The sequence below is a fragment of the Coregonus clupeaformis genome, unplaced genomic scaffold (assembly GCF_020615455.1).
Source record: "Coregonus clupeaformis isolate EN_2021a unplaced genomic scaffold, ASM2061545v1 scaf1509, whole genome shotgun sequence".
NCBI classification, from domain to species: domain Eukaryota; kingdom Metazoa; phylum Chordata; class Actinopteri; order Salmoniformes; family Salmonidae; genus Coregonus; species Coregonus clupeaformis.
The window spans coordinates 51,285-67,500 of record NW_025534963.1 but is presented as its reverse complement, the minus strand read 5'-3'; the positions used below and the strand labels follow the sequence as shown (position 1 = coordinate 67,500).

The 16,216-nt window shown below is 46.4% G+C and overlaps 1 protein-coding gene across 1 annotated transcript in view; it reads left to right on the top strand.

Moving 5' to 3' along the window:
• LOC121563481 (protein diaphanous homolog 3-like) overlaps window positions 1-16,216 on the top strand; it is a gene marked incomplete at both ends in the record, with an annotated part of 112,436 nt that overhangs the window by 63,871 nt on the left and 32,349 nt on the right. Inside the window, 2 exons of the mRNA XM_045218336.1 lie at window positions 4,485-4,614; window positions 11,291-11,415. Coding sequence (XP_045074271.1) covers window positions 4,485-4,614; window positions 11,291-11,415 — 255 coding nt within the window. The remainder of the gene's footprint in view (window positions 1-4,484; window positions 4,615-11,290; window positions 11,416-16,216) is intronic.

Here is a 16,216-nt window from a genome sequence, read left to right as displayed (position 1 = left end):
AGGGGAGAGGGAGGGAGGGGGAGGGGAGAGGGAGGGGAGAGGGGGGAGGGAGGGATAGATAGAAAGAAATTGACAAAAAAGGATGAACAATGAATGGAAGACACGACACAGTGATGAACAGACATATGAATGTGACAGGTTAAAGTAATGTTCCCAGGAATAAAGAAACATGAATGTGACAGGTTAAAGTAATGTTCCCAGGAATAAAGAAACATGAATGTGACAGGTTAAAGTAATGTTCCCAGGAATAAAGAAACATGAATGTGACAGGTTAAAGTAATGTTCCCAGGAATAAATAAACATGAATGTGACAGGTTAAAGTAATGTTCCCAGTAATAAAGAAACATGAATGTGACAGCTTAAAGTCATGTTCCCAGGAATAAAGAAACATGAATGTGACAGGTTAAAGTAATGTTCCCAGGAATAAAGAAACATGAATGTGACAGGTTAAAATAACGTTCCCAGGAATAAAGAAATACATGAATGTGACAGGTTAAAGTAATGTTCCCAGGAATAAAGAAACACATGAATGTGACAGGTTAAAGTAATGTTCCCAGGAATAAAGAAACACATGAATGTGACAGGTTAAAGTAATGTTCCCAGGAATAAAGAAACACATGAATGTGACAGGTTAAAGTAATGTTCCCAGGAATAAAGAAACACATGAATGTGACAGGTTAAAGTAATGTTCCCAGGAATAAAGAAACATGAATGTGACAGGTTAAAGTAATGTTCCCAGGAATAAAGACACATGGTAGAAAGAAAAAACGAATAGAATGTAAAGCAAGAGGAACATGAAAGCAACATGTTAAAAGTGTGCTTATTTTGTGTTTGTGTGTATAATGTTTGTGTTTAATCAGAGATTAAACTCTCCATTAATACAAATAAGGCAGATAACAGTAGTCCAAGGGAAGCAGGCTGTCTGATATATGTTGAACTTATGAGCTTTCAACATCAACAACTAGTCTATATGAAAATCACTTCTGTAGTTCTTTATGAGGAGCCAAGAGTCAGAAGATAAGGGGACCAAATGGAACCCTATTCACTATGTAGTGCACTACTTTTGACCAGGGCCCATAGGGAATGCTCTGTTCGAAAGTAGTGCGCTGAATAGGGAATAGGGTTCCATTTAGGACAATCATCCAGAGGTCCTTATGGGTCCTCCTAATCACCCCAAACAGATACCCCAAACAGGTACCCCAAACAGGTACCCCAAACAGATACCCCAAACAGGTACCCCAAACAGATACCCCAAACAGGTACCCCAAACAGATACCCCAAACAGATACCCCAAACAGGTACCCCAAACAGATACCCCAAACAGGTACCCCAAACAGGTACCCCAAACAGATACCCCCAAACAGGTACCCCAAACAGATACCCCAAACAGGTACCCCAAACAGGTACCCCAAACAGGTACCCCAAACAGGTACCCCAAACCGATACCCCAAACAGGTACCCCAAACAGGTACCCCAAACAGGTACCCCAAACAGATACCCCAAACAGATACCCCAAACAACCCTAAACAGATACCCCAAACAGGTACCCCAAACAGGTACCCCAAACAGATACCCCAAACAGATACCCCAAACAGGTACCCCAAACAGATACCCCAAACAACCCTAAACAGATACCCCAAACAGATACCCCAAACAGATACCCCAAACAGATACCCCAAACAGATACCCCAAACAGGTACCCCACACAGGTACCCCAAACAGGTACCCCAAACAGATACCCCAAACAGGTACCCCAAACAGATACCCCAAACAGGTACCCCAAACAGATACCCCAAACAGGTACCCCAAACAGGTACCCCAAACAGATACCCCAAACAGGTACCCCAAACAGGTGCCCCAAACAGGTACCCAAAACAGGTACCCCAAACAGGTGCCCCAAACAGGTACCCAAAACAGGTACCCAAAACAGGTGCCCCAAACAGGTACCCCAAACAGGTACCCACTACAGGTACCCACTACAGATACCCCAAACAGGTACCCCAAACAGGTACCCCAAACAGGTACCCCTAACATGTACCCCAAACAGGTACCCAAACAGATACCCCAAACTGATACCCCAAACAGGTACCCCAAACAGGTACTCCAAACATGCACCCCAAACAGGTACCCCAAAAAGGTACCCCAAACAGATACCCCAAACAGGTACCCCAAACAGGTACCCCAAACAGGTACCCCAAACAGGTACCCCAAACAGGTACCCCAAACAGGTACCCAAAACAGGTACCCCAAACAGGTGCCCCAAACAGGTACCCCAAACAGATACCCAAAACAGGTACCCCAAACAGGTGCCCCAAACAGATACCCCAAACAGGTACCCCAAACAGGTGCCCCAAACAGGTACCCCAAACAGATACCCAAAACAGGTACCCCAAACAGGTGCCCCAAACAGGTACCCCAAACAGGTACCCAAAACAGGTGCCCCAAACAGGTACCCCAAACAGGTACCCCAAACAGATACCCCAAACAGGTACCCACTACAGATACCCCAAACAGGTGCCCCAAACAGGTACCCCAAACAGATACCCAAAACAGGTACCCCAAACAGGTGCCCCAAACAGGTACCCCAAACAGGTACCCAAAACAGGTGCCCCAAACAGGTACCCCAAACAGGTACCCCAAACAGATACCCCAAACAGGTACCCACTACAGATACCCCAAACAGGTACCCCAAACAGATACCCCAAACAGGTACCCCAAACAGGTACCCCAAACAGGTACCCCTAACAACCCCAAACATGTACCCCAAACAGGTACCCCAAACAGGTACCCCAAACTGATACCCCAAACAGGTACCCCAAACAGATACCCCAAACAGGTACTCCAAACAGGCACCCCAAACAGGTACCCCAAACAACCCCAAACAGGTACCAAAACAGGTGCCCCAAACAGGTACCCCAAACAGATACCCAAAACAGGTACCCCAAACAGGTGCCCCAAACAGGTACCCAAAACAGGTACCCAAAACAGGTGCCCCAAACAGGTACCCCAAACAGGTACCCCAAACAGATACCCCAAACAGGTACCCACTACAGATACCCCAAACAGGTACCCCAAACAGATACCCCAAACAGGTACCCCAAACAGGTACCCCAAACAGGTACCCCAAACAGGTACCAAAACAGGTACCCCAAACAGGTGCCCCAAACAGGTACCCCAAACAGATACCCAAAACAGGTACCCCAAACAGGTGCCCCAAACAGGTACCCAAAACAGGTGCCCCAAACAGGTACCCCAAACAGGTACCCCAAACAGGTACCCCAAACAGATACCCCAAACAGGTACCCACTACAGATACCCCAAACAGGTACCCCAAACAGGTACCCCAAACAGATACCCCAAACAGGTACCCCAAACAGGTACCCCAAACAGGTACCCCTAACAACCCCAAACATGTACCCCAAACAGGTACCCCAAACAGGTACCCCAAACAGATACCCCAAACAGATACCCCAAACAGGTACCCCAAACAGATACCCCAAACAGGTACCCCAAACAGGTGCCCCAAACAGATACCCCAAACAGGTACCCCAAACAGGTACCCCAAACAGATACCCCAAACAGGTACCCCAAACAGGTACCCCAAACAGGTACCCCAAACAGGTACCCCAAACAGGTACCCAAAACAGGTGCCCCAAACAGGTACCCAAAACAGGTACCCAAAACAGGTACCCAAAACAGGTGCCCCAAACAGGTACCCACTACAGATACCCCAAACAGGTACCCCAAACAGGTACCCCAAACAGGTACCCCAAACATGTACCCCAAACAGGTACCCCAAACAGGTACCCAAACAGATACCCCAAACAGGTACCCCAAACAGGTACCCCAAACAGGTACCCCAAAAAGGTACTCCAAACAGGTACCCCAAACAACCTCAAACAGGTAACACGAAGTACCCCAAGCAGGTACCACAAAGCACCCCAAACAACCTCAAACAGGTGCCCCAAACAGGTACCCCAAATTACCACAAATTACCACAAACAACCTCAAACAGGTAACACAAAGTACACCAAGCAGGTACCACAAAGCACCTCAAACAGGTACCCCTAACAACCCCAAACAGGTACCCCTATCAACCCCAAACAGGTACCCCTAACAACCTCAAACATGTACCCAAGGTACACCACCAAGTCAATGACCATCGCTGTTGGTGATCAGGGCCTACCACCGTCGTGTCAGTGCAAACTTGATGATGGTGTTGGAGTCAGGCGTGGGTGAACAGGGTGTACAGAAGGGGACTGAGCACTCACCCATGTTGAGGATCAGCGTGGTGGAGGTGTTGTTGCTTTACAGCTTTTAAGCTATGCTTCTTAAAATAAACAAAGCATGCTAAATGGCATATTATTATTATGCATTGTCTGGGTGAAGCCTGTGTGTTATATTTTATTGAATAATGCACCTGAAGTGAAAAAAAAGTATTATTGTCACCTGACTGTGTGAACTCTTTTTTTTTGTGAATCCAGCTGAAGGACACGAAGTCAGCTGACCAGAAGTCAACGTTGCTCCACTTCCTGGCTGCAGTGTGTGAGGAGGAGTTCCCAGAGGTCACCAAGTTCTCAGACGACCTACAGCATGTAGACAGAGCCAGCAGAGGTAGGAGACAGAGACACACTGACGACCTGCAGCGTGTAGACAGAGCCAGCAGAGGTAGGAGACAGAGACACACTGACGACCTGCAGCGTGTAGACAGAGCCAGCAGAGGTAGGAGACAGAGACACACTGACGACCTGCAGCGGTAGGAGACAGAGCCAGCAGAGGTAGGAGACAGAGACACACTGACGACCTGCAGCGTGTAGACAGAGACAGCAGAGGTAGGAGACAGATACACACTGACGACCTGCAGCGTGTAGACAGAGCCAGCAGAGGTAGGAGACAGAGACACACTGATGACCTGCAGCGTGTAGACAGAGCCAGCAGAGGTAGGAGACAGAGACACACTGACGACCTGCAGAGGTAGGAGACAGAGCCAGCAGAGGTAGGAGACAGAGACACACTGACGACCTGCAGCGGTAGGGAGACAGAGCCAGCAGAGGTAGGGAGACAGAGACACACTGACGACCTGCAGCGTGTAGACAGAGCCAGCAGAGGTAGGAGACAGAGACACACTGACGACCTGCAGAGGTAGGAGACAGAGCCAGCAGAGGTAGGGAGACAGAGACACACTGACGACCTGCAGCGTGTAGGAACAGAGCCAGCAGAGGTAGGAGACAGAGACACACTGACGACCTGCAGCGTGTAGACAGAGCCAGCAGAGGTAGGAGACAGAGACACAACCTGCAGAGGTAGGACAGAGCCGCAGAGGTAGAGACAGAGACACACTGACGACCTGCAGCGTGTAGACAGAGCCAGCAGAGGTAGGAGACAGAGACACACTGACGACCTGCAGCGTGTAGACAGAGCCAGCAGAGGTAGGAGACAGAGACAGCAGAGTAAGACAAGACACACTGACGACCTGCAGCGTGTAGACAGAGCCAGCAGAGGTAGGAGACAGAGCCAGCAGAGGTAGGAGACAGAGACACACTGACGACCTGCAGCGGTAGGAGACAGAGCCAGCAGAGGTAGGAGACAGAGACACACTGACGACCTGCAGCGTGTAGACAGAGCCAGCAGAGGTAGGAGACAGAGCCAGCAGAGGTAGGAGACAGAGACACACTGACGACCTGCAGCGGTAGGAGACAGAGCCAGCAGAGGTAGGAGACAGAGACACACTGACGACCTGCAGCGGTAGGAGACAGAGCCAGCAGAGGTAGGAGACAGAGACACACTGACGACCTGCAGAGGTAGGAGACAGAGCCAGCAGAGGTAGGAGACAGAGACAGCAGAGGTAGGGGACAGAGACACACTGACGACCTGCAGCGTGTAGACAGAGCCAGCAGAGGTAGGAGACAGAGACACACTGACGATCTGCAGAGGTAGGAGACAGAGACAGCAGAGGTAGGAGACAGAGACACACTGACGACCTGCAGAGGTAGGAGACAGAGCCAGCAGAGGTAGGAGACAGAGCCAGCAGAGGTAGGAGACAGAGACACACTGACGACCAGCAGCGGTAGGAGACAGAGCCAGCAGAGGTAGGAGACAGAGACACACTGACGACCTGCAGCGTGGAGACAGAGCCAGCAGAGGTAGGAGACAGAGACACACTGACGACCTGCAGCGTGTAGACAGAGCCAGCAGAGGTAGGAGACAGAGACACACTGACGACCTGCAGCGGTAGGAGACAGAGCCAGCAGAGGTAGGAGACAGAGACACACTGACGACCTGCAGCGTGTAGACAGAGCCAGCAGAGGTAGGAGACAGAGCCAGCAGAGGTAGGAGACAGAGCCAGCAGAGGTAGGAGACAGAGACACACTGACGACCTGCAGAGGTAGGAGACAGAGCCAGCAGAGGTAGGAGACAGAGCCAGCAGAGGTAAGAGACAGAGACACACTGACGACCAGCAGCGGTAGGAGACAGAGCCAGCAGAGGTAGGAGACAGAGACACACTGACGACCTGCAGCGGTAGGGAGACAGAGAAAGCAGAGGTAGGAGACAGAGACACACTGACGACCTGCAGCGTGTAGACAGAGCCAGCAGAGGTAGGAGACAGAGCCAGCAGAGGTAGGAGACAGAGACACACTGACGACCTGCAGCGGTAGGAGACAGAGCCAGCAGAGGTAGGAGACAGAGACACACTGACGACCTGCAGCGGTAGGAGACAGAGCCAGCAGAGGTAGGAGACAGAGACACACTGACGACCTGCAGCGTGTAGACAGAGCCAGCAGAGGTAGGAGACAGAGCCAGCAGAGGTAGGAGACAGAGACAGCAGAGGTAGGAGACAGAGACACACTGACGACCTGCAGAGGTAGGAGACAGAGCCAGCAGAGGTAGGAGACAGAGCCAGCAGAGGTAGGAGACAGAGACACACTGACGACCTGCAGCGTGGAGACCGAGCCAGCAGAGGTAGGAGACAGAGACACACTGACGACCTGCAGCGTGTAGACAGAGCCAGCAAAGGTAGGAGACAGAGACACACTGACGACCTGCAGCGGTAGGAGACAGAGCCAGCAGAGGTAGGAGACAGAGACACACTGACGACCTGCAGCGGTAGGAGACAGAGCCAGCAGAGGTAGGAGACAGAGACACACTGACGACCTGCAGCGTGTAGACAGAGCCAGCAGAGGTAGGAGACAGAGCCAGCAGAGGTAGGAGACAGAGACACACTGACGACCTGCAGCGGTAGGAGACAGAGCCAGCAGAGGTAGGAGACAGAGACACACTGACGACCTGCAGCGTGTAGACAGAGCCAGCAGAGGTAGGAGACAGAGACACACTGACGACCTGCAGAGGTAGGAGACAGAGCCAGCAGAGGTAGGAGACAGAGACACTTCCACACTCTCATTATAAACACCAACCTATTTCTTCACCTACCAGAAAGGAATTCCTTGTTCCTTCCTGTTGACATCTATAACTCCCGAAGCATCTTGTACCGTTCTCTGTATTGTTGAAATGCCATGTGAATATTGCTGCTATTTCCTGTTTCCTGCCTGGTTTTCATGTGAAGTTATTTAACTCACCGAGGGCAATGTATTCATTATGATGAATCACTTTCTATTACAATAAGATACTTCCTCAATACCCAGAATTAGATCAGCAAACACACACACGCATTTGTATTGTAAATGTAGATACTATATGCAGATCAAAACACATTCACATACAAAGAAGGACTTCTGGGTATTCTATTTAGGACATGATACGTGTGCTCTATACCAATGAGATTACTAAACACACACACACACACACACACACACACACACACACACACACACACTCCCAGTATCTCCCAGTATTTAATCTGGCAGAGATCAATAACCCCACAGTCGTCCCATTGATGTGTGTGTGAGGCAGGTAGCCTAGTGGTTAAAAGCGTTGGGCCAGTAACCGAACTCTTCCTGTCTTTCCCTCACTTCTATATTATCTCTTTCTTCCTGTCTCTCCCTCACTCCTCTATTCTCTCTCCTTATGTCTTTCCCTCACTCCTCTATTCTCTCTCTTCCTGTCTCTCCCTCACTCCTCTATTCTCTCTCTTCCTGTCTCTCCCTCACTCCTCTATTCTCTCTCTTCCTGTCTCTCCCTCACTCCTCTCTTCTCTCTCTCCCTGTCTCTCCCTCACTCTTCTCTTCTCTCTCTCCCTGTCTCTCCCTCACTCCTCTATTCTCTCTCTTCCTGTCTCCCCCTCACTCCTCTCTTCTCTCTCTCCCTGTCTCTCCCTCACTCCTCTATTCTCTCTCTTCCTGTCTCTCCCTCACTCCTCTCTTCTCTCTCTCCCTGTCTCTCCCTCACTCCTCTATTCTCTCTCTCCCTGTCCCTCCCTCACTCCTCTATTCTCTCTCTCCCTGTCCCTCCCTCACTCCTCTATTCTCTCTCTCCCTGTCTCTCCCTCACTCCTCTCTTCTCTCTCTCCCTGTCTCTCCCTCACTCCTCTCTTCTCTCTCTCCCTGTCTCTCCCTCACTCCTCTATTCTCTCTCTTCCTGTCTCTCACTCACTCCTCTATTCTCTCTCTTCCTGTCTCTCCCTCACTCCTCTCTTCTCTCTCTTCCTGTCTCTCCCTCACTCCTCTATTCTCTCTCTGTTCCTGTCTCTCCCTCACTCCTCTATTCTCTCTCTCCCTGTCTCTCCCTCACTCCTCTCTCCCTGTCTCTCCCTCACTCCTCTCTTCTCTCTCTTCCTGTCTCTCCCTCACTCCTCTATTCTCTCTCTTCCTGTCTCACCCTCACTCCTCTATTCTCTCTATTCCTGTCTCTCCCTCACCCCTCTCTCCCTGTCTCTCCCTCACTCCTCTATTATCTCTCTGTTCCTGTCTCTCCCTCACTCCTCTATTCTCTCTCTCCCTGTCTCTCCCTCACTCCTCTTTCCCTGTCTCTCCCTCACTCCTCTATTCTCTCTCTCCCTGTCTCTCCCTCACTCCTCTCTTCTCTCTCTTCCTGTCTCTCCCTCACTCCTCTATTCTCTCTTCCTGTCTCTCCCTCACTCCTCTATTCTCTCTCCCTGTCTCTCCCTCACTCCTCTATTCTCTCTCTTCCTGTCTCTCCCTCACTCCTCTCTTCTCTCTCTTCCTGTCTCTCCCTCACTCCTCTCTTCTCTCTCTTCCTGTCTCTCCCTCACTCCTCTCTTCTCTCTCTCCCTGTCTCTCCCTCACTCCTCTCTCCCTGTCTCTCCCTCACTCCTCTCTTCTCTCTCTCCCTGTCTCTCCCTCACTCCTCTATTCTCTCTCTTCCTGTCTCTCCCTCACTCCTCTATTCTCTCTCCCTGTTTTCTCACTCACTCCTCTCTTCTCTCTCTTCCTGTCTCTCCCTCACTTCTCTATTCTCTCTCTCTTCCTGTCTCTCCCTCACTCCTCTCTTCTCTCTCTTCCTGTCTCTCCCTCACTCCTCTATTCTCTCTCTTCCTGGTCTCCCTCACTCCTCTCTTCCTGTCTCTCCCTCACTCCTCTATTCTCTCTCTTCCTGTCTCTCCCTCACTCCTCTATTCTCTCTCTCCCTGTCTCTCCCTCACTCCTCTCTTCTCTCTCTCTTCCTGTCTCTCCCTCACTCCTCTATTCTCTCTTCCTGTTTCTCCCTCACTCCTTTCTTTATCTCTCTGTCCCATTCTGTCTCTCCAGTGCATGTGAATGTGTCTGTTCATGTCTCTGTGTATCAGCAAAGTGACTGAGAAGCTTAGCTACTCTAGACTTTGTATGCATCCTAAATAGCACCCTATTCCCTATATAGAGGCCTGGGATCTCGTCAAAAGTAGTGCACTAAAACCGGAATAGGGTGTCATTTGGGACACTTTTTCTGTCATCTCTCTCCTTTATGCATGTTTCTACGGTGGTACCAATATCTGACCGGTGTAGTGTTTCACAGTGGTCCGATATCTGGACCTGGTGTAGCGTGTTTCTACAGTGGTACCGATATCTGGACCTGGTGTAGCGTGTTTCTACAGTGGTACCAATATCTGGACCTGGTGTAGCGTGTTTCTACAGTGGTACCAATATCTGGACCTGGTGTAGTGTGTTTCTACAGCGGTACCAATATCTGGACCTGGTGTAGTGTGTTTCTACAGCGGTACCAATATCTGGACATGGTGTACTGTGTTTCTACAGCGGTACCAATATCTGGACCTGGTGTAGTGTGTTTCTACAGTGGTACCAATATCTGGACCTGGTGTAGTGTGTTTCTACAGTGGTGCCGATATCTGGACCTGGTGTAGTGTGTTTCTACAGCGGTACCAATATCTGGACATGGTGTACTGTGTTTCTACAGCGGTACCAATATCTGGACCTGGTGTAGTGTGTTTCTACAGCGGTACCAATATCTGGACCTGGTGTAGTGTGTTTCTACAGTGGTACCAATATCTGGACCTGGTGTAGTGTGTTTCTACAGTGGTGCCGATATCTGGACCTGGTGTAGTGTGTTTCTACAGTGGTACCAATATCTGGACCTGGTGTAGTGTGTTTCTACGGTGGTACCAATATCTGGACCTGGTGTAGTGTGTTTCTACAGTGGTACCAATATCTGGACCTGGTGTAGTGTGTTTCTACAGTGGTGCCGATATCTGGACCCATGGTGTAGTGTGTTTCTACAGTGGTGCCGATATCTGGACCTGGTTTAGCGTGTTTCTACAGTGGTACCAATATCTGGACCTGGTGTAGCGTGTTTCTACAGTGGTACCAATATCTGGACCTGGTGTAGCGTGTTTCTACAGTGGTACCAATATCTGGACCTGGTGTAGTGTGTTTCTACAGCGGTACCAATATCTGGACCTGGTGTAGTGTGTTTCTACAGTGGTACCAATATCTGGACCTGGTGTAGTGTGTTTCTACAGCGGTACCAATATCTGGACCTGGTGTAGTGTGTTTCTACAGCGGTACCAATATCTGGACCTGGTGTAGTCTGTTTCTACAGTGATGCAGACAGACAGACAGACAGACAGACAGACAGACAGACAGACAGACAGACAGACGCAGACAGACACCACAGTGCTGCAGGCCTGCAGAGAGAAGGACGGAGGATTCAAATGGACCACGTCTACGGGATTGGCCCTCTGGCCTCAGAAACACACACAGAGGAGAGAGACATGAGACAGATCAATTCTAATACAACGATCCAGCAGAACCAGAAACAGTCAACAAGGCATTGTTTCATCTTTCCTGTGTGTGTGTGTGTGTGTGTGTGTGTGTGTGTGTGTGTGTGTGTGTGTGTGTGTGTGTGTGTGTGTGTGTGTGTGTGTGTGTGTGTGTGTGTCTAGTGTCAGCGGAGGCCCTGGAGAAGAACCTAGTTCAGATGGAGAGACAGCTAGTCCAGCTAGAGAGAGACCTGGTCACCTTCTCCTCTCCTGACGACACTGAAGACCTCTTCACTACCAAGATGGCTATATCCTTTAGATCTGACATATTACACACACGCACGCACGCACACACACAAACACACACACACACACACACATATACACACACACACACACACACACACACACAGTGACACCACACAGTGACACCACACAGTGACACCAGGGTTTTCTCTGCATAGAAAATTCTTGGGCGGGCCACCAAAGTGTTTTTTCGGGCCTCCTATGTCCCAACAGTAAAGAAATCCACAATGGACCTATAATACTGAAACCAGATAGAACACAATGGACCTATAATACTGAAACCAGATAGAACACAATGGACCTATAATACTGAAACCAGTTAGAACACAATGGACCTATAATACTGAAACCAGTTAGAACACAATGGACCTATAATACTGAAACCAGTTAGAACACAATGGACCTATAATACTGAAACCAGATAGAACACAATGGACCTATAATACTGAAACCAGATAGAACACAATGGACCTATAATACTGAAACCAGTTAGATAGGAGAGAACACAATGGACCTATAATACTGAAACCAGTTAGAACACAATGGACCTATAATACTGAAACCAGTTAGATAGGAGAGAACACAATGGACCTATAATACTGAAACCAGTTAGAACACAATGGACCTATAATACTGAAACCAGTTAGAACACAATGGACCTATAATACTGAAACCAGATAGAACACAATGGACCTATAATACTGAAACCAGATAGAACACAATGGACCTATAATACTGAAACCAGTTAGAACACAATGGACCTATAATACTGAAACCAGATAGAACACAATGGACCTATAATACTGAAACCAGTTAGAACACAATGGACCTATAATACTGAAACCAGTTAGAACACAATGGACCTATAATACTGAAACCAGTTAGAACACAATGGACCTATAATACTGAAACCAGTTAGAACACAATGGACCTATAATACTGAAACCAGTTAGAACACAATGGACCTATAATACTGAAACCAGATATAACACAATGGACCTATAATACTGAAACCAGTTAGAACACAATGGACCTATAATACTGAAACCAGTTAGAACACAATGGACCTATAATACTCAAACCAGTTAGAACACAATGGACCTATAATACTGAAACCAGTTAGAACACAATGGACCTATAATACTGAAACCAGATAGAACACAATGGACCTATAATACTGAAACCAGATAGAACACAATGGACCTATAATACTGAAACCAGATAGAACACAATGGACCTATAATACTGAAACCAGATAGAACACAATGGACCTATAATACTGAAACCAGTTAGAACACAATGGACCTATAATACTGAAACCAGTTAGAACACAATGGACCTATAATACTGAAACCAGATAGAACACAATGGACCTATAATACTGAAACCAGATAGAACACAATGGACCTATAATACTGAAACCAGATAGAACACAATGGACCTATAATACTGAAACCAGTTAGAACACAATGGACCTATAATCCTGAAACCAGTTAGAACACAATGGACCTATAATACTGAAACCAGTTAGAACACAATGGACCTATAATACTGAAACAAGTTAGAACACAATGGACCTATAATACTGAAACCAGTTAGAACACAATGGACCTATAATACTGAAACCAGATAGAACACAATGGACCTATAATACTGAAACCAGTTAGAACACAATGGACCTATAATACTGAAACCAGATAGAACACAATGGACCTATAATACTGAAACCAGTTAGAACACAATGGACCTATAATACTGAAACCAGTTAGAACACAATGGACCTATAATACTGAAACCAGTTAGAACACAATGGACCTATAATACTGAAACCAGTTAGAACACAATGGACCTATAATACTGAAACCAGTTAGAACACAATGGACCTATAATACTGAAACCAGTTAGAACACAATGGACCTATAATACTGAAACCAGTTAGAACACAATGGACCTATAATACTGAAACCAGTTAGATAGAGAGAACACAATGGACCTATAATACTGAAACCAGATAGAACACAATGGACCTATAATACTGAAACCAGTTAGAACACAATGGACCTATAATACTGAAACCAGTTAGAACACAATGGACCTATAATACTGAAACCAGATAGAACACAATGGACCTATAATACTGAAACCAGTTAGAACACAATGGACCTATAATACTGAAACCAGTTAGAACACAATGGACCTATAATACTGAAACCAGTTAGAACATAATGGACCTATAATACTGAAACCAGATAGAACACAATGGACCTATAATACTGAAACCAGATAGAACACAATGGACCTATAATACTGAAACCAGTTAGAACACAATGGACCTATAATACTGAAACCAGTTAGAACACAATGGACCTATAATACTGAAACCAGTTAGAACACAATAGACCTATAATACTGAAACCAGTTAGAACACAATGGACCTATAATACTGAAACCAGTTAGAACACAATGGACCTATAATACTGAAACCAGTTAGAACACAATGGACCTATAATACTGAAACCAGATGGAACACAATGGACCTATAATACTGAAACCAGTTAGAACACAATGGACCTATAATACTGAAACCAGTTAGAACACAATGGACCTATAATACTGAAACCAGTTAGAACACAATGGACCTATAATACTGAAACCAGATAGAACACAATGGACCTATAATACTGAAACCAGTTAGAACACAATGGACCTATAATACTGAAACCAGATAGAACACAATGGACCTATAATACTGAAACCAGATAGAACACAATGGACCTATAATACTGAAACCAGATAGAACACAATGGACCTATAATACTGAAACCAGTTAGAACATAATGGACCTATAATACTGAAACCAGATAGAACACAATGGACCTATAATACTGAAACCAGATAGAACACAATGGACCTATAATACTGAAACCAGTTAGAACACAATGGACCTATAATACTGAAACCAGATAGAACACAATGGACCTATAATACTGAAACCAGTTAGAACATAATGGACCTATAATACTGAAACCAGATAGAACACAATGGACCTATAATACTGAAACCAGATAGAACACAATGGACCTATAATACTGAAACCAGTTAGAACACAATGGACCTATAATACTGAAACCAGATAGAACACAATGGACCTATAATACTGAAACCAGTTAGAACACAATGGACCTATAATACTGAAACCAGTTAGAACACAATGTACCTATAATACTGAAACCAGTTAGAACACAATGGACCTATAATACTGAAACCAGTTAGAACACAATGGACCTATAATACTGAAACCAGATAGAACACAATGGACCTATAATACTGAAACCAGTTAGAACACAATGGACCTATAATAGTGAAACCAGTTAGAACACAATGGACCTATAATACTGAAACCAGATAGAACACAATGGACCTATAATACTGAAACCAGATAGAACACAATGGACCTATAATACTGAAACCAGTTAGAACACAATGGACCTATAATACTGAAACCAGTTAGAACATAATGGACCTATAATACTGAAACCAGTTAGAACATAATGGACCTATAATACTGAAACCAGATAGAACATAATGGACCTATAATACTGAAACCAGATAGAACATAATGTACTTAGATATTTCTAAATAACATAATCTTTGAGAATTAAACAATCACCTAAATAAAAGCTAGACGGTCAGGGAGAATGAGAAATGTAAACATGATGCATTCAGGAGTATTTCTGTCATGGCATGGGACCTCCATTGATTGTGTTATAATGTTTCAGTCACTCATAGCATAAGCCATGTCAAGAGGTGTAGAATTCAGGACATTTTCTTTAAAACTACACGTTGTTCTCTCAGCCTCATGGCAAAATGTGTAGAATTGCAGGAAATGTGTTTACAAAAGCTACGTTTTGTCATCAATGCGGCCCACAGGAGGCCTCTAAACTGAGACACACACACACACACACACACACACACACACAGAAACATGTACACACACTCACAATTAACTCTTTCTCACAAACACACAAACACTCAAACACTCAATTGTATTCCCACCCTTCTGCCCCTGACTTCAACAACATGCCTGTGTCTAAACCCCCAGCTCTCTCTCATTCTGTGTGTTGTGACAGTGCTCTTTCCCCGTACCGCTGCTCCATAGTTGACAGCTCTATGTTAATTAGTGTTGTGTCAGTGCTCTTTCTCCGTACCGCTGCTCCATAGTTGACATCTCTATGTTAATTAGTGTTGTGACAGTGCTCTTTCTCCGTACCGCTGCTCCATAGTTGACATCTCTATGTTAATTAGTGTTGTGACAGTGCTCTTTCTCCGTACCGCTCCATAGTTGACAGCTCTATGTTAATTAGTGTTGTGACAGTGCTCTTTCTCCGTACCGCTCCATAGTTGACAGCTCTATGTTAATTAGTGTTGTGACAGTGCTCTTTCTCCGTACCGCTCCATAGTTGACAGCTCTATGTTAATTAGTGTTGTGACAGTGCTCTTTCTCCGTACCGCTGCTCCATAGTTGACAGCTCTATGTTAATTAGTGTTTGTCAGTGCTCTTTTCTCCGTACCGCTGCTCCATAGTTGACAGCTCTATGTTAATTAGTGTTGTGACAGTGCTCTTTCTCCGGACCGCTCCATAGTTGACAGCTCTATGTTAATTAGTGTTGTGACAGTGCTCTTTCTCCGTACCGCTCCATAGTTGACAGCTCTATGTTAATTAGTGTTGTGACAGTGCTCTTTCCCCGTACCGCTCCATAGTTGACAGCTCTATGTTAATTAGTGTTGTGTCAGTGCTCTTTC